The 18,767-nt window shown below is 40.1% G+C and overlaps 2 protein-coding genes across 13 annotated transcripts in view; one reads left to right on the forward strand and one right to left on the reverse strand.

Moving 5' to 3' along the window:
- The first annotated feature begins 935 nt into the window (after positions 1-935).
- dusp16 (dual specificity phosphatase 16) lies at positions 936-7,217 on the forward strand. Its single transcript, XM_033988947.2, has 7 exons — positions 936-1,129; positions 2,616-3,247; positions 3,510-3,648; positions 4,158-4,321; positions 4,462-4,621; positions 4,697-4,820; positions 5,072-7,217. Exons 2-7 carry the CDS (start codon positions 2,969-2,971, stop codon positions 6,024-6,026), a joined length of 1,821 nt encoding a protein of 606 aa, XP_033844838.1. The 5' UTR covers positions 936-1,129; positions 2,616-2,968; the 3' UTR covers positions 6,027-7,217.
- Positions 7,218-7,302: 85 nt separating this feature from the next.
- eps8a (epidermal growth factor receptor pathway substrate 8a) overlaps positions 7,303-18,767 on the reverse strand; it is a 180,889-nt gene continuing 169,424 nt past the window's right edge. For 2 of the 12 annotated variants that reach the window (XM_055231779.1, XM_055231780.1), the window contains exons 2-24: positions 18,672-18,750; positions 18,156-18,220; positions 17,966-18,022; positions 17,668-17,735; positions 17,422-17,583; positions 16,741-16,890; positions 16,595-16,677; positions 16,348-16,484; positions 15,733-15,803; positions 15,324-15,450; positions 15,136-15,224; positions 14,988-15,062; positions 14,734-14,882; positions 14,389-14,572; positions 14,185-14,312; positions 13,734-13,845; positions 13,523-13,663; positions 13,410-13,445; positions 13,148-13,171; positions 12,474-12,744; positions 11,854-12,034; positions 11,206-11,338; positions 7,303-9,039 (exon numbers count right to left, since the gene is read on the reverse strand). In XM_055231779.1, the coding sequence (XP_055087754.1) occupies positions 8,929-9,039; positions 11,206-11,338; positions 11,854-12,034; positions 12,474-12,744; positions 13,148-13,171; positions 13,410-13,445; positions 13,523-13,663; positions 13,734-13,845; positions 14,185-14,312; positions 14,389-14,572; positions 14,734-14,882; positions 14,988-15,062; positions 15,136-15,224; positions 15,324-15,450; positions 15,733-15,803; positions 16,348-16,484; positions 16,595-16,677; positions 16,741-16,890; positions 17,422-17,583; positions 17,668-17,735; positions 17,966-18,022; positions 18,156-18,220; positions 18,672-18,730 (2,613 nt within the window). In that variant the 5' untranslated portion in view covers positions 18,731-18,750 and the 3' untranslated portion in view covers positions 7,303-8,928. Of the gene's footprint in view, positions 9,040-10,936; positions 10,990-11,205; positions 11,339-11,853; positions 12,035-12,473; positions 12,745-13,147; positions 13,172-13,409; positions 13,446-13,522; positions 13,664-13,733; positions 13,846-14,184; positions 14,313-14,388; positions 14,573-14,733; positions 14,883-14,987; positions 15,063-15,135; positions 15,225-15,323; positions 15,451-15,732; positions 15,804-16,347; positions 16,485-16,594; positions 16,678-16,740; positions 16,891-17,421; positions 17,584-17,667; positions 17,737-17,965; positions 18,023-18,155; positions 18,221-18,671; positions 18,751-18,767 lie in introns of all 12 variants that reach the window. The other 10 variants (XM_055231785.1, XM_055231784.1, XM_055231786.1 and 7 more) reach the window with 10 other exon arrangements.

Consider the following 18,767-nt stretch of genomic DNA (forward strand, 5'->3'; position numbering starts at 1 on the left):
CCTTAGTCATTTCAGAGCCTGATTAGAAAACATAAACACATTTGTATGCTCTATGATGTGTGACAAACAAGAGCTGATGTCAAATTATATTCCATAACTTATAACATAGAACAAGTTACAGCATATCTATTTTATCAAGTTGTAATATATTTTTTCTCTTGGTGAGTTGGCAGTTGAAGTGGACCGACTAATCAGCCCTGGTACAATGGATGTGTTTAGCTGAAGAATGCAAAAGGGTTTACACAGGAACAATTAGCATGCATGGTTAAGTTCAGTGTTCTGTCAAAGGATCAAAGAAGAGTCCTCTCCATAATACAGACATGCATCGAACCCAAAGCATCACAAATATGAGTTAAAAGTTAAAAGTGCATCGTGTAACATTTCTGGTGGAGGGTTATTACTTTACCTACAACGTTTTACAGTATAGCAATAAACTACTGCCACGGAGTCAAGCCAGTGATGTCACCAGACCAGGTTACAAGTCAGATCTGAGGGGAGGCGAATCCATTCCCAGTAGAAGGCATCTTTTCCACTGTTGTTTTTAGCAATAGAACCATGTATGTTTTTTATGCCATATTATAGGCAAAGCAATACAACTACACAAGCAGGGTGTGGACACTATAACACAAAAGTTACAATAGTTAGAGCCTCTGAGTTAAATAATAACCTATTCTACAGCCTACAATCTTATACATTTTGCTCTTGCCTTATACATTTGCCCATAAGCTACTGATGTACTTGGGATTTATTCAGAACAATATGGTCTAATATACTGCCAAAACAAAAAATAATGCTCTTGTACACAGTCTCCAGATCATCTTTCACGTGAATCTGTGAGCCATGTGATGTGAGCCTGTTCTTTTAGGTGCACTGTGCCTTTAAGAAGCCCATTGAGCTCTTTAGCCCGAGCTGCGATGACGACATCAGTATTTTTATACAGTGACCTCATCTCTTATGGCAGCGACAGGACCTCACTAACCGTCTCACAGCCTCTTCTCCTCAATTACTTTACCTCTTATTTGAGCTTTATGTGTTTAAAACTCGTATAGATTACACCGGGCAGTGATATTGTTGTAATGTGGACGAATAAAATGGTGCGTACTGCTGGTTTGACGTCGACTTTTGAACGGTGAGTTTTCGAAAGTATCAAAAGTATAAATCAACTGCGGCGGGTTACGAGGCCTAGCGTCAAAGTTTTCCTCTGGGTCGTCCCTCGGTTAACTTGAAAGTTGTCTGCACGTATTACTATTGTGTTTTGGGGTTTTTATTTTGTCTTATTGTACGGCCTGGTTAGTTTCACGTCGACACACATTTGCCGTCGCCAACGTTACAAAATAACCTGAAATAACTGGAGCGGGCTAACTTTATGTAATGGAAAAGTTAAACTGATCTTATGGTGGCCCGTGTTGTCCAAAGACGCGGAAATGTGTTTTACAGTCAATTACAGGCAGATTATTAACATTAGATAACCTTACATTTAGCTGACTGTATTGTTAACTCAGGGAACAAGTACAGTGTCAGCCAGTTTAGAAGAGCTGTGCATAAGTTTAATACTGCACACATCATCATCTCATACAGGCTTTAGGTTATAATACACTATTGAAACAGGTAATGAGCACATTCTGTGTTGTGCTGTGCTATAGGCCTACTCAAAGAAGCTGTCATAATATTTTATCAATCTGTAACAATTTTGTGCAGCCTACCTAATGAACAAAAACATAAGTCATTGTTAGAACATGTTTCTTTAGGTATTAGCAACAATGCATTTATTACATTCATAGCATATAACAAAGTGCATTGTATAGGTCTTAATTTATTATAGTTACTAAATGAAAACACTTAAAATTATCAAATGGCTGCAAAGTATTATATTTGCGTTTTTGCTTTCTTAAAAATTATCTTTTTCAAATCAGAACTGTATCATCCCAGGACGTAAAAGCTGTGACACCCCTAATGCCAAGTACCAGTTGATTCATGTTTAGAGAGGTGTTTTCTTTTGACATCTGCTGCACTTGTAGCTGGTAAGAAGTTAAGTAATTTTTGTTTTCTTTTATGCTGACCTTTACCTTAGGCAAAGTTGTCTGCCTAAAAGAACAAAAATTACGCAATTAAAGACAAAGATGGATGTTACCATGTTTATTTCTAACAAACCATTGTAATGTCTTAGTGATTGCATTGTACTATTATGTAATGAAAAGTGTTAGTGTCATTGTTGCTAATCACCATTTTGTGGTCATGATGATACAGTCTGAGTATTTAGAAGTGAAACATGCATGATCAGATTTGATTACCAATTATAAACTGGTTTGCAAGCTTTTAAATTTGTCATTGATGTGCTTCTAAATGCACAATGACTCAATTTTACCGAAGGAGAAGTCCTGCTTGTTTCAAAGAAGTAAAAGCTCAAAACTTGAATTGAAACTTGATTGTTCTTGTGCAGTTTACAAACCTGGGTAAATTACTACTTTGAGAGAGAACAGATTTTTCTGAAGTGTTGGTTCCAAAACAGAGTGAAAAATGAACTATCACAAATGCCTCATGTTCACTGTTGTTCTCAAACAAATGTGACAAAAAGTGTGTGTTAGTTCATGACTGTTGGTTTGTCTCTTTCAGAGAGATCTCCACTATGAGGCCCAGGACAAAGGAGTGATGATGTCATTGATGCCAGGTGTCTCAGGTGGGCCGCAGTGTGCATGAGCCCCTGCCCACGTTAAGTCTTCTGTCACAAATACACTGTGGTACCACGACTTTGTTTCTCTCTGGGCCGTAGCCTTGCTCTGTGTTTGGACTGGATGTGAGACTGCCAAACACCATGACATCATCCCTGGCTCACATAATGGTGCTCTTCATCTCCTGAGGGCCTTCGCCAGTTTGTCATTGCACTGCACGACCAGCTGGGCCATACTGAGGGCCACCGCAACAAGAGGGGCAGCCTTTTGGCCCCGCAGGAGGGGTGGGGGGGTGGGGCATGTCGGGGGGTCGTGGGGCAGTAGGGAGTAGGTGCACCTTTGCAGTGGGGATGCAGAGGCCCAGGACTGTGCGGCCTATTGGGGCAGAGGCTTTGGTGGCCCTGCTCGAAGGTGGCCTGGATGGAGTGATGCTGATTGACAGCAGGCCTTTTGTGGATTATAATGCGTCGCACATCCTGGAGGCTGTTAATGTCAACTGCTCAAAGCTCATGAAGAGGAGACTTCAGCAGGATAAGGTTCAGATCACAGAGCTGCTACAGCACTCAGCCAAGAAAAAGGTATTTTCACCACGTCACTGAGTAATACCTCCTCCATTATCTTAAACATCACTTTTATCTTTCAGTCTTTTCCACAGTATTCAACCTTACTGTGCCTTTACCTTAGGCCACTCATATCACTAAGGCAGATTAAGACAGGAAAAGGACAAACCTAAGAGGAAAAGGCAAAAGTTAGATTTAACCAAAAATCATAGTTAGAAGTGCAAAACATCACAATATCTTTGATTATACTTGTGTTATATAAAGACTTTTCTCCTGATAGTTGGAGTTACGGGGCAATCAAGAAGTTGTTGTGTACGATCAAAGTTCTTCAGACCTGGCAGCTCTTAGCCCTGACTCATTCCTTTGTGTGCTGCTGCTCAAGTTAGAGAAGACCTTTCCTTCAGTCCATCTCCTCTCAGGTGAGTCTTCATTTTACCACCTGCACCAACTACAGAATAGGCGCTTCATTAGCAAAATGCAATTTCTGTTTCTGCTGTTTATAGTCAGACATTAAAAAAACCTTTAATGACTGACTGTTTTCTGTTTTTTACACTGATGGCGCGCTTATGCAAGCATGATGTCATGCTGTTACACAGACTCCACCCTTCTAACGTTAAGAAAACATATCTGAGAGCTCTCCAAAATCTGCTTATAAAAATAAGATAATAAAGATAAATGCATAAAAGCATGTACATACATACTATATCTACATATGGTAAAGGAAATAGACATTTGTCTGATAGATTGGTTGTAGTAATTATTAGTGCATCTGAAGATTGATTCTTTAGCAAGTTTCAAGAATGTGAATTGTTTTGATTCAAATATCAAATGAGTTAGCAACAGTTCCAAATTGAAGTAAGCCTAGTGCAAATGTCCACACTCATCCTAAAAATATACACACTGGTATGTGTGTTTATCCCCTCCTCAGGTGGTTTCTCTGAGTTCTGTCACTTGTTCCCGGGGCTGTGTGAAGGGAAATCCACATGTGTGCCGTCATGTACATCCCAGCCCTGTCCCCCAGCAACCAGTATCGGCCCCACTCGCATCCTGTCTCATCTGTATCTGGGCTGCCAGAGGGATGTCCTGAACAAGGTACAACACTTCAGTCTCTGTCCCAGCAAAAGACATCTCCAAGAGCATACTGGCTTGTTCACTCAAGCTTGTTCACAGGCTCATTCTGTTTTGTTGTACCCCACATCTACAGTGTTTATACTCTATGTGTGTGTGTGCAGGAGCTGATGCAACAGAATGAAATTGCTTATGTCCTGAATGCCAGTAACACTTGCCCCAAGCCTGACTTCATCCCAGACTCTCACTTTTTGCGAGTTCCCGTCAACGATAGCTTTTGTGAGAAGATCCTGCCTTGGTTGGACAGATCTGTGGAGTTTATTGGTCAGCAGCATTTTACAAAAGCAATCAAACCATCTCTGTATGCTCCCTAGTTGAGATAATATTTTTGTTTTCCAGAGAAGGCCAAAGCTTGCAACGCACGCGTCTTGGTGCATTGTCTGGCTGGCATCTCACGATCTGCTACTATCGCCATCGCCTACATCATGATGAGAATGAACATGTCGCTGGATGAGGCATACAGGTCAGGTTTATGTTCAGTGTGTGTGAACATTTGAAAAATATTATATATAGTATTATATTATTACACATGTATTAAGTCTTGTTTAAGTAACTGTGCTGTATTGTTGACATGTTTGTGATCATTCACATTCCCCAGGTCCAAACTGCATCTCCGTAATGAGAAGGACAGTTTAGCTTGAATTTAACTGTCCAAACTCATTACCCTGATGAGCACTCTAATGAGCCCCACATTCCTCTTGTGCTTTGTGGCAGGTTTGTGAAGGAAAAGAGGCCAACCATATCTCCAAACTTTAACTTCCTGGGTCAGCTCTTGGACTTTGAGAAGAGAATCAAAAGCATCAAAGAGAACGCTGATGAAGCAGATATGCTCTCCAGACCTGTGTGTGACCAAACCTGCCTTCCTGGTCCTGGGGCTGATCCTGAAACCCCCCCTTTGCCTTGTACCCTCATGGAGCCATCCGAAGAGCATCTACTGGAGCACCTGAGCAGTGTGCACCTCTTTGACTGCCCAGAGGAGGGCATAAGACTCAAACGCTCATTCTCACTGGACATTAAGTCTTACGGTGAACCTCCAGGGGCTAGTGGACACAGAGGGGACACAGGAAGGGCATCAGCTTTTAAAGAGACCACCAGTAAACTGTGCCAGTTCTCCCCAGTGGAGGAGGTGTCAGAGCAGTCGACCCCAGAACAGAGTCCTGACAAAGAAGAGGCTGGAGCCCCTGAGGCAGCAGTGAAACCTCCCAAAAGCTGTAGCTCCACTCTTCAGCGTAGTGGCAGTGTGGAGGACAGTGGGGGCCGTGTGGTGTTTAAGGGCAGCCCAGGGGGCGCTCTAAAGGGCTGGCACTCGGACATTTTGCTGGGCCCTGTCACTGTGTCCACATCTTCTCTGGCTGGCAGTTGGTTTCTGTCTTCAGAGTCTACACGGTTTTATTCCACGTCAGCCATTTTGACTGGCGGCGGCTTTGCCTACAACTACAGCCACGGCCTGGAGGCGGTGCGGCGTCGCAGCCGCCAGAGGACTGGGGACTGTGGCGACTCACGCCGCAGCTGGCACGAGGAGAGCAGCTTTGAGAAGCAGTTGAAGCGACGCAGCTGTCAGATGGAGTTTGGGGACACGAGGACAGACAGCCGCTCTCGAGAAGAAATGGTCAAAGTGGGCAGTCAGTCGAGCTTCTCTAGAAGCATGGAGGTCATCCAGGTGTCCTGAAGCCATTGGCATGGCGACCCTCGGCCAATACAAGAGTCAGGGACTTCTCATGAACAAAAAATTACACCAACTAGCTGCTTCGCAACTTTATCCCATACATTTAGAAATACAGCAGTTTCACTTGAGTACAAGCATCATAATTAAAAATGAAGATATAAAAATTAAATGTATAATCATAATTTAGCCTCATAATAACATCAGAATTCAAACTGCAGTGTTGTTCCACATAATAGCAGCAGTCCAACATTAATTGCAGATAAGATTTGGTAGAAATCATATTTTCCATCATGCAAGCTGCATTTATTTAAGAAAACATCCGCGTTTGGTATGAAACCAGTTTCTTCATTTAATTTTCTACAAACTGAAAAATGTACTTTTTTACTTCTATCTTTGAGAATATCTTCTGGCACCAATGAATAGGCATTCCAGCCCAGGACGATCATCTGAAACTTCACCTCATAAGTTTTAATAGCATTTAGATCTGGGGATGGCTCCCTATTCTTCAGTCTTGATGGTTTGGAATCAAGAAGGTGGTTTTCCATTGGGGTGTTTGTGGTTCATATTAAGGGTATTTCCGCTTCATCGTTATGTAACATGACCTCCCAACTATAAAAAAAACAAAAAAAAACATGTCATGACTTTTGGATTCAGTGACTTCTATTACTTCTACTCATTATTTGCCATGTAGAAAAATGACATCTACCAAAAAACAGGGACTTCTGCTTTTGTTGGACTGCCATCAAATTGGACAATGCTGTTTATCTTGATGACCTCTGACCTTGTGAATGTGATGAAACGAACAGTGGATGTGAAGAGCCTCTGAATGTTTTGAATCTATACAAAACACTAAAATTCCACAGCTACAAAAACAACTACAGACCAAGAGATCAAGTTGTTTTTAATATTTGTACTAGTCCATCAGTACGTTTGACAGAGCGATGTGGTCCGAAGAACAGAGGCTGGTTAAGGAGTGCCGCAGAGACATTCACAGTTTAATCTTTGCACTATTTGTGGGCTGAGGAACCTGGTTAAGAGTGTGTTTGTGTTCTTGATGCAGCCATACTTCAGGTTTGAAGATGTGAATGTGCATAATATAGACTCTTTATTTTTTAGTAAAATCGTTGATTTAAGCAACAGATTTGTGGATGTGTGTTTTAAAGAATGACAGTTGAATTAAACAAGAAAGTTTGTAATGGTGCCCTCTGCTGGACATTTTTCCACGTCAGGCCTCATTCAGTACCGCTAGTCACCACTAAACAAAAGATATGGCAATGAGTTTTTCTGTAAATAATTTATTGTAGAATGGGCAAATCCGAACGGAAAAGGCACCATGAAAAGTCTACAAATGCTTCATCAAACCAAAGATTCTGATTGGCATCTGAGGATTTACTAAACAGTCGTGTTTCTGTCATGAACATTATTATTCTGTATTGATACGAACACATATTTGAGCTACCACAAAATGGCTAAGTGCATCAAAATCAGTATTACAATTGTCACAAATGGTGACAGGAAATCAAATTCATTTATTGTGTACCCCTTATATCTGCACACATACTTACATAATTAAATACACAGTTATACAGTTGTGTGACTCATGAGACCGATCAGATACAGATCAAAACAGTCCTAGTTCATGTTTTTGCTCCACTGGACAAACAGTTTGTGGTCCTTTTTTGCAGACCTGGAAAAATCAAAACTTCCAGACAAACAGTTGTGGCAACTGGTAGTACCCAAACACCTGAGTGAAAATGAATATGCTCCTAGACCAATGAAACTACAATGTAGTTTTGTATCCAATCTATAAGTACTTTCAGACACAATCTGAGACATGAGTGGTGGTGAGAGTAAATTGTATAACAATACAATCCTACAGCTTAAGAGTATTTACACATTCTAATGTCTTGGGCAAATCAGGCTAGCAACATTACATGCACCTGTGAGGCTACTGGTTGCTTTTGGTGGAGCTTATACAAGAAGCAGGAGCAGCTACTAGATTCACTCAAACTGCACAATGACTTGAATTTAAGATCCACAGATGATCAGATAAGCCATTTCCTGTGCAAAAATGCTCAATTTGTCTAAGCTAAGTATTTTAGAGAAAGACTTTCCTCATTAATTCTTATTAACATTTCATATCACATTTAAAACATGTTAGATACTGCTTGCTTAAGAGCAAATATACATAAATATTAATAATCATAGGTGGTTATTTGTACTGTAACTGAATATTCCCAAGAGAATAGTCAACAATTGTCAGTTACAGTTTTACATTCACATGTCAGCTATCAGTTCCAATTTGTGCCTTATGAATTGTTAGACAAACTTTTATTATTAAAATCATAGGTTCAAATTGTACTCACAAAACACAAGTTCACAATCACAGGTAGAAGCATAGCAGTACTGGAGATCTCTCAATGGCAAAGTTAGTGCTATTATAGCAGTCTATCTTTAGCCAGTCTTGGCTTGGCTTGTAACCAACTGAAGTCAATAGAAAAGATGAAGAGTAAAATAAAATGAAAGACTAGATTGACTAGACAAGGTTTTTAATCAGATATAGATGTTTTACATTTTATCTTTGTCACTATAATGCAGTATTAGGCATTGGACATATGTTTTGTGACTACAACCCACACTGAACATTTCAGGGCCTGTTCAGATTGAAAACGCCCGTATCAGGCACAAAGTGGAGCTTGCAGCCGTAATATACTGAGAGGTGATAGTATTGACAACCAAGAGTTTCTTCAAATCCTTTAGGCTTCCTGGTCAGGAGAAGAGCTGAGAAGCACCTGTCGGCGCCGCATGACTGCCACAAAATGAGCGTGATCCTCTGCTGCCTAAAGACGGACAGCATGAGACAAAACTGCAGCTGTGAATAAAAGCTTAAATGAGAGGAGGACTCTCAGTGAGTGCTGCCTTCATCAAAAGACTCCACCCCTGAATCACAGGTGGAGGCTGCTAGCTTCTCCTGTCGCCTCCTCATGATCTCCTGCAGCTCAAAGCCAGAGTTCCTCTGCAAAGCAAAACAAGACCCCTTTTAGAAATTACAGGCTTAGACAAGTGTTCTCTACCAACCTCTAACAAGCAAACTTAGGCATTTTAGGCCAGTTGCAAGCGGATTTTACCAGCCACTCTCTGACTTTACCAAGGTCTCTCAAATGTACAAACAAAAAGCTACTTCAGCGTAGTAAAATTAGCTGGAGTTTTAGAAGACACCATTAAGAAGAAGGTGCACATTTTATTCTAAAAATAAAAGGATTGTTATATCTTAAGATGAAATTTAAATACAGACAAATTGAGCAAATGGATTCCAGGGAGCTACAGTTTGACAAGTGCAGAAAACATCTTGAATGGAGTTTGAATCAGGATGCATGCTGGGTAAATTCAAAGCCGCACTACAGTGTGTGAGTAGTACAGTACAATTATGCATTTTGCCGCGCTAGGACAATAGAAAATTATTAGTATACTGATAGATTATATCAAACCTTTTATGTTAATTAACTCTTGGTATTTTGTTTATCCGGAAAGGTTAGGCCTGTGTAGGTGACACATGTTTCCACACAGTTTATTTGTACTTACCAAAGCCACGATAATGGACCGATGACAAGGCAACTTCTATTGACCCATTTCCACATTTTGTCACCATGTGATTGAAATTACCCCCACAATATGTAAATAGAAAACCATTACTGTCCATTATTTTAGGATTAAGGTCATTTGCCATTAGGGCAAAATATGGCACAAGCTTCAAAAAATAACTGAAGAATTCTGACAGAATTCTATTGTATTCTGTCAGAATTCAGTTCTGTAATTTGTAAAACATCTGCTGTTTACAAATACATGTTATTCAACTCTATGCCATTAACAGAAGTGTGACTAAAAGTAGCAATAAAAAAGGAAAAGCTAAAATTATTAGAATGTGGAGAGCCTTTTAGAAAATGGTGACTCCACTGGTATTTTAAGCAACAAGCAAAAATACATGTTGAGGAGTACAAACTCAACAATTATAGTAAAAATTGACATGGACCACTACTCTAAAAGAAAATTAAAACTTGTGACCTAGCTATAAAATTACATAAAATCTAAAATTAAATTTTAAGGGGGAAGTTCTATTACAATCTGCAATTTCTTATAATACAAGACAAACACATGTCTATTTGTATGTGCACCCTGTTAACTGTAACAGGTAAAAACATGCAGAAGTACTGTCCAATACTAAAAACCACACAGGTATGCCTCTTGATGTCTCCATGCAAGATACCAGTGACACTCTACATCCTAGACACTAGGGGGAGCAGTGGCTCGGGGTAAGGGATCATTTGGGATGTGAGGGGAGCTGTACAGCAGGGCAGCACTACTCTTAACTATAGGCACCATCCTGATGGCCAGATTTACACTCTCACAGCTGATGTCTGTTTGACCATCAGTGGTTGCATTTATTTTTAAATTGTACTTATTACTCATGACAGTTAAATGTAAGGATGCACCAATCCAGTTATCCATACTTAAACTTAAAGTATTTGCCGATCCTGACATAAGCCGATTCAGTTGTAGGGATGAAAAATGGCACTTATTTCTTTAGAACACAGTTAACGTATTACACAACAGATCCAAATGTGTTATGCAACTGTTATTTATCCCTCCTATAACTACTAAACAGCTTTGTATGAAAAAAAAAAACATGAGATGTTCTAGGTCTTATTACATCCAGTTAAAGGCCCAACCGAGATATCTGCTTCACTGATATCATGGAACCAAGGCCTGATTCAGCTAATTTTTCAGTATCAGCACCATTATTCAATATTGGTATCAATATCGGTGCACCCTAGTTAGATTTATAAATAATGATAACAGGTGAATTGAATCTGACCAGCAGCATGGAGCCGTGAAAATCAGTATGGAAACAATACCTTAATAAATGTAGTAACACATTCAGAAGATCAAAGGGGAGTCAGAAGAAAACCTGCAGGTGGGAAATAGATACCACACACCAGACCTTGCCAGAGTTTGGGGATAGAAAATGTGAAGACAAAAACCTAGAGCTAAAGATAATGGCCTCGCCACTTTTATGTAAAAGATATTCAACGTATCTGGCTACTATTTTCCATTATTATTTCCTTTATTAAAGCATACCATAATACACATATGGTATGTTATATGTTTAGTGATGTATACTCACCTCCAGCGCTGCCTTCTGCACCATCACTTGGCTGTAGACTCGAGCTCCATCGTCAGGACAAACTGTTTTCAGCTCCTCTTTGTTCAGAGAAAAGAGCTGGGCACCAGTCAGGACCCCCAGGCTTGAGATGGTCCTACAGGTAAATGTTATAGGGACATATTATATTATGTAAAAAAAAAAAAAAAAAAAAAAAAAAATCAACCTTTAACACTGTTGCCTCATCATTAGCTTGCTCATAGTTGTAGTTTGATTGATTCATGAATGGTTGAATAATCCTGTTTTGTTCTGCATTCAAGGCTTGAGTGTTCAGAAAATGTATCTCCTCCCACTGCTTTGTTTTTATTTGCAAATTACAAGTAGAGTTCAAAAATGTCATGCAGTAATTTTTTAACTGTAAAAAAACATGAAACATGAAAATCCACTTGTTGCTACAGTGAAATATGTCTATGAAGTTCCACAGTTTTGAACAGAAAGTCAATGGACCCATTTCAATTAAGCTATTTGCAGATTATATTGAACAAAATGTAAAATAATGATCTACATGTGTTGTAGTTTTATAGTAAATAGACACACAGCATAATATGTAATAATATTCTTTAAGCATAAATATAGAGGTACATGTGGTTTTATGATGGAGGGCTGACTCACACAGGGCTGAAGCCTTTAGTCTCCAACCAGCTCCTCACATCTTCTGGAGAGGACTCGTACGTGATGCTCACAGTCTGCTGGTTGCCTCGGCAGGGCACCTGAAACTTCTTCTGAGCGCTTCGTCCCAAAGTCAGTCTGTGCATAAGCTCATCCTGCACCTCCTCCATGTTCGATTTCCTCCCTGCAAAGAGAAGAAAAGCATCACTGCCTCCATATCAGTGGGTACATTTACATAGCCAACATAAATTCCATTACTAGAATATTCAGACAACCCAGTAATTTGAAATGGTTTAGACAACTCTGATAATTACAGAAATTACAATGATGGTAATGATCTGATGTTTGTGTGATTGTGAACATAGCCAATGAATTTTATTAATGCCAAATTAAATGTATTCTGATGCCCAGCCCTATGCCAATCAAATAGATAAAAAGACTCACTCAAATTTTAAAATAAATCCTTCTGTTCAAATTCATTGGTCATTACACATAAAACACAATATATTTCTGTCAGGGTGAATTCCTTTGTTCAATATAATTAAATGTCCCTATTCATTTTTGAACATTGTTATGGTTTACCCCAATATAAAACCTCCTAGTGTCTTTATAGAAACACTCACTGTTTGCAGGTATGGCTGGTTGTGCCTGGCTGTGCTCCCTCATGGCGACATTTCCCTCACTGGACGTGGTGCTGTTGTGGCGACTCACAGTGCTGCTGCAGCTGCTGGGTTTGGTGGTCTCATTGGTGGGAGGGGGCAGAGGCGGAGTGGGCAGGCTGACCGGCGCGGAAGGGGGAGAGGACACAGGGGATGTGGGGGACGTGGGGGACGTAGGTGTCGGGGGCATTGGAGTTACCACTGGTTTAGAGTGCTCTGGTCTGGCGGTCTGCTTCTGAAATCCAACAGGTAAACTTAAAATCGCTCAAAATCACCAGCAACTATCTATACAGCCCTACTCATAACATACATATTATAGTATACAGTATTATTAAAGTAGTTTTTATTTTGCACCAATAATGCAAAGGACAACAAAACAGTGCATGATTTTATTGCAGTTTTAGTCTCAAGCCATAATTTATATGATCAGGCCAATGAGAGCTGGCACTCACAATCACCACCTGAAAACTGAGACCAAGCTCGAAACTAAACCAGGAATAGAACAGAACCAAATATACATTAGGGCTTTAATGCACCCCGAGTGTGTAAGCTTAGAGAATGTCTCACCTTTATTTATTTTCTTTACACACTAGCGATCATAAAACTAGTCATTGTCTATCTAAAGCACACTGGTTTACCTCATTCAATTCGCCCAATAATTGCTGCCAATGTACAAAGAAACAAACAATATAAAATTACATGATGCAACAAAACATTTAAATAACTTTGTTTGGTGGCACAGCAAACTCACTACAGCTTACAGGTTCATTCGAAAAGTCACATTTCAACACAAATTCACAGTTGTAGTCCAAGTGCAGAATAAGGCACATAAGAGGAGCACACGCACACAATAGTAATACTAAACTAGTCCTCACTACAGAGACTATTTCCCTACTTTACCTTGAACAACTCAAACTCCTTTTTTGGCATCATAAGCTTATGGAGAATGAACATGAGACAATGATTGAGGGGTATTTAATGAGAAACATGTAAGATTGTTTAGTGTCCCATACCTGGATAGTGTGGCTGTAGACGGGCTCTCCTCTACCTGTTATGTCCACTGCTTTGGTCATCTCTAGGATGTTATTTGGCACATAACCACATGCACCGCAACCATTACGCACTTTCCACCACTGCTTTCTGTCATCAAGAACCTACCAGAAACATATTATAAAATTATTAAAACATTTGTCATGCTGAACAACAAAAGGATCTTTTATTTACCTCTAAAACTTCATCCTTCAAAACTGATAGTTCTGTGTTATTCCTCGCAACAAAGTCATATTTTGATTTGGCGATCATCTTATTTTGACCTCTGCCATCAGCCTCATACCCCCTGACGACAAACAAAAACTGTCATGATAATGGATTAAGTAACCCAAACAAATGGTATATTGTACCCCTCTTGAACCCTCTCTTGCTTATTTCAGTAAAGAATTTGTTTTAACTAAGAGCCATGGAGAAGTGTCCAAACGTTTTAAACATTTGAATAGGAAAACAAATCCAACATTTGAAAGAATAGAGCCAGATCCACAGAGAACAGAAGTCAGGTCAGGTGAAGTATTTTAGTATTTTAGAAAAAGGAAACACTTCAACAGGATCAAGTGAAAGAAATGAGCTTAAAGCGTAAAAGGGGAGCAGTTCTCCAGGGCTTTGATTTTTGACCTCAAGTTACCGGTCGACACAGCGGGTGACAGCTTGCTTAAGAGTGGCCACAGCCATGTTGGGGTCCAAAGCCTGCATGCGTTTGTAGGTGGTATTGACGTACCCATCTCCAGGAGGAAACCTCTGCAGCACTGAGTGCTACAAGACCAGACACACACAGTTATAGTGATGGTAGGCAGCTTGGAGTCATTGTAAGTGGATAACAATATCTCACCTCTTGGGCCAATCGAAGGTTCAGCTCCTCATTCCTCTGGATTTCAGCATTAGCCAGGCTCTCAGCCAAATGTGCCAGCTCCTGTTCATGTGAGGGGGGGACTAATGGAACGGCTGGAGGTTCCCAACCGTCACGAAACTTCAGAACACAAGGAGGGAAATAGTGATCTTTGGGCCACTCCAACCTGGAGACAACAGAAAAACATACATCTGTTCCTTAGATATATTTGTCACACATTTACACTGGTTATAAAAATGCCTCATCTTGTGAACCCACTAGCGGAATTATGAAACACAATCATCTGGGCTTAACTTAATACACTTTGACTGGCACTTCACAGCCCACCTGCACTTGGTCCAGCCATCCCCCAGTGCCACCCACATGTGCCTCTCCTCTGCTGTGCCTGCTGCATGGAGGAAGTCGATGGCTTCTTTTGTGAGGAAAGGAACAATGACACTACGGGCCAGTTCTACACTGCCTGAGGCTTGAATCACCTGCAAGACAAATATACCTTTTATTCTATCCAACAACAGATGTTTATAGGCCAAAAGAGACAGAAAAATAGGTATGCAAAGAAATAATAAATATGAGGGGCTGACCATCTTTAGGGGCATGAACAGGAAGTGAACTAGATCCACAGCACTCGGGTTTTGGATCTGGTCTTTCAATGTTCCCTGTGGAGAAACTTAGTGTCAAACATTTGAATAAAATAACTTTTAATAAACAACTGACAGCAGAGGCACGCACCAGCTGGTTGAAGGCATGTTTGAATTTCTGCAAACAATCAACAAACTCTTCTTCACTGGGAGGCTTGGAGCGCAGAGTGAGCACACCCTCTATAGGATGCATTTGTACAAATTACTTGAAGTAAAATTACAGTAAACACTATTCAAAGGGACAAGGTAATACTATTTAAAATAAAAACTTAACTTTACCTCCTGGACTTCTCCTTTTGCCTTTTTTAGACTTTTTCCTCTTGGAGAGCTCATTGAAAGCCTCTGCTGCTTTTTGCAGTTTTGTTACAAAGAACTCAATGTCATCCAAAAGGTGGTTCAATATTTGCTGTGTCAACAAGTAAATCATTCATTATTAAGAGCCATTTTTGTTTTCATTCTTAACAATTAATACAATGTTTAATATTTTTCCCTTGCTGGTTAAACATTATCAGGGTTTGGAAACGCTTAAGCTCAAATCTGGTTACATAAAAATGCAGACTAAATGTTTAAATACACAGACCAATCATTTTAAATCCTCTGTGGTCTTTCGCGCTGTAAACCCAGATGACCCACCACACTAAATGCTTAGAGCCAGAGCACAAATACAGTTCAGTCAAAATAAACTGACCACTTCTCTGTCGACACGGGCAGCGGTCATCTCCAATGAACCATCCAGCTCATACACTCTCTGCTTCTCATCTGCCACAAAAAGTCATGTCAGTCAGTTAATGTTTTGTAATAACACATACGGACTTTAGAACTTAGAAAGAAACCTGCACACTAAATGAGTTTTCCCTGTAATTGTAATTAAAGCATTGTAACAGTGTAACACACTGGAAGGAATAAGAGTCAGAGTTGATAAGGGGCAGATATTATTTCTCTGCCCTTTCATTCATTTATCATAATTGTACAAAAGCTGAAATACTGTATGCAGATATGTTGCATTGATTTGTTTTGTTTTAATGAATGAAATAAAGAAATATTGAATTGAATTGAAAGCAATATTATTCAGAAACTCCAAACTCCAAGGGATGATCCACTATATCTGTAGTACAGCTGCTCTGGTGTGGAATAATGGAAGTGAGGCTGCCAATCTGCACCACCACCTACCTCACTCACACACCACATTCACACATAAGCAATGTGGATGAATGTTATAATCACTAAGCCTCTATCTAATCTAATGTTACAGTATATATACAGACCAAACAGATGCGCAGAAGTACAAGCCATGATTACTTACGGTCTTGTTGCTCACTGGTCCACGCAGACCAGGCTGCCACGCGACTCTTCACATCCACCTGAGTGTCAGTAGCAGGAGGCTCAGGGGCAGGGGCAGCAGGGGGCGGAGGGATAATCCCATCACTTTTTAGGATCATTCTAAAGACACATTATTCAACATTTAGCTACAGAAACTCTGATCTCTGCAGAAACCTAATATCAAGTACTTAAGAAAATGAAAGAATGGAAATACATAAGACGACTCTTACTTAAGTGTCTCTGGCCTCTTCTTTACTTTTCCACCTTTGGCATCACTGATGGCACTCTCAATATCTGCATGGATCAGGTTTGCCTAAAGGAAACACCATTAAACTGTGTACTTCAAGTTTAGATTAGTCTGAATAAAAGTTGTTACCTTGATGTCATCACACTGGAAAAGGTGCAGGTCAGGTTTGATCTGCCCTGACTCTTTACAAACCACCGCCAAGATGGAGTCATAACTGCAGGCGTTGATCACAGCCTGACAGTGCTGTATCGTCCCAATGGGAAAGTTTTCCAACTCATTCTGAAAAATAATCACATTCTAAAGTTCCTATTTGTATGTAATAGCAGGAGGAGTTTAAGTGCATATGACAGGTTTTCATGTGAAATTATTACCAAGTTTGTTGGGATACGTTCCAAAACATTCTCTTCTGTAAATTAGCTTTAGCTTTGGCCCTTGTGTAGTGTGGTGCCTAAAAATGATGGAATAACCTCCACTCTACATCTGCTGCCCATGTCCAACCAATTAATAAAATTACAAAACTTTGTCAAAATTGTCATAAAAGGAACAACCAAGTTTTTTTTGTTTTGTTTTTTTTTAGCAAAATCTGTGACAAGGTTCCTCTCTACACAGATCTGACCTGTATCATGGTCTCGCCTCGCCTGCTTGTCTCTATAGAAACAGGTTGTGGATGTCCATAAAAGTTACATAGTGTAGCAGAAAAGCTACATAGTGTACCTGAAAAGTTACATAGTGTAGCTTTATCTGAATAAATAGTGTAACCTGCATATGCACTTTAAACTGAATTGTCTTAAATGATAGATCCACGCTGACCTTGGTCTCCAGGTCTATGAGGCTCACGGCCTTGTCCTCCACCTGCAGAAGCATCTCTTGTGTCCACACTTTGCCCTTGGCGTCGAGCAGGCGCAGGCGTCGAATCCCATCATCCACTGTGATCATCCCATCTTTACGGTCCAGAACAAATGTGGTCAGGTGCTGAGGGGGGACCATTCACGACAAAATACATCAACAAATGCAAAAGAAGCTATAAAGATGAGTTTTTTTGAGTCAATGTCTTACCTCTACATGATACTGTGAAGTGTCCGTCAGGCTGTTGATGCTGTTTTTTGTGTAGTGTTTTCTTTGTTCTGAAAAAAAAGCCATACTTGTAGTTGCATAGTTAAACATAAGATGAGGTAGTTGTGCAGTGTTTCCACAAAATTCACACCATTTTACATTTTAAAAGAAAGAACATCACCTTGACCTCTACAATCATACATTTCATTTCTTATCTTGTTCAAAGCCTAAACAACACCACAAGTCCATGCAAACATCTCATGATCTCAAAAACACAAATGACACAGTTCACTCTGCTCACTTTGACTTTGCTTTTTGTTTTTGGCAGACGAGCGAAAGAAATACATTTCTTCTCTTCCTGTAAATGTGAGAAAATCATTGTGTAAACATGCACAGGGCTGCCGGGCAGTAGAAAAACCAGTGTAACCGTTTCTGTGCAAGCATAATGTAAGAGTGTTCCAGCTGTGGGCCACAATAGACAACAAACTCACCGTAAATAGCTTTGGCACTGGACTTGGCTTTAGATTTTGGAGGCTCTGAAGATGAGCCATGGCCACTGCAACAGAAATTAAACATCAAAAATTTTAAAAATGATCTTATTTAAGGCAACTCAAGGTGGATAAATGCTACTTTAAATGAATGTTGTCGTGCTGGGTCTGTAAAGGTTAAATAGATTATTTGTGATGATACCTGACAAGAACTCTTATATCGATATATATATATATATTTGTATCTAAAAAGTGCAGAATGTGTTTATTTTTGTGTTTATTTCAGGGACATGGTTTTCTGGAGACAGGACGACTGAGAGCAGCTCGAGTGTCTGTGAAACGTGATATTTTCACACATTGGCTTGATTCTGACTGCTGACAGCATCAATATTTAATGGGACTGCTTAATGCTGCGAGAGCATCAAACGACTTTACTACTCGCTCCCTGAACCACGGCAACCCACCTGTTGTGAATAAACAAAACAATCTGAGCATCTTACCCCATAAACAAAGTCTTACTTGAGTTGGGTGCTGTATGAACCAAAGACATTGGAGGTCGGGGTGTCATAGCCGTTCATCCTGCCTCAGTGACAGTCAGCTGAAATAGTGGACAAC

This window comes from Periophthalmus magnuspinnatus, chromosome 23 (genome assembly GCF_009829125.3).
Source record: "Periophthalmus magnuspinnatus isolate fPerMag1 chromosome 23, fPerMag1.2.pri, whole genome shotgun sequence".
Classification (NCBI taxonomy): domain Eukaryota; kingdom Metazoa; phylum Chordata; class Actinopteri; order Gobiiformes; family Gobiidae; genus Periophthalmus; species Periophthalmus magnuspinnatus.

What these genes read in the sequence shown, in the direction of transcription:
- dusp16 (XM_033988947.2), top strand. Translation starts at nt 2,969, where the DNA reads ATGTCGGGGGGTCGTGGGGCAGTAGGGAGTAGGTGCACCTTTGCAGTG. An exon ending in TTCAGTCCATCTCCTCTCAG is followed by an intron (nt 3,649 to 4,157) that starts GTGAGTCTTCAT and finishes TCCCCTCCTCAG; the next exon opens with GTGGTTTCTCTGAGTTCTGT. An exon ending in TCGCTGGATGAGGCATACAG is followed by an intron (nt 4,821 to 5,071) that starts GTCAGGTTTATG and finishes GCTTTGTGGCAG; the next exon opens with GTTTGTGAAGGAAAAGAGGC.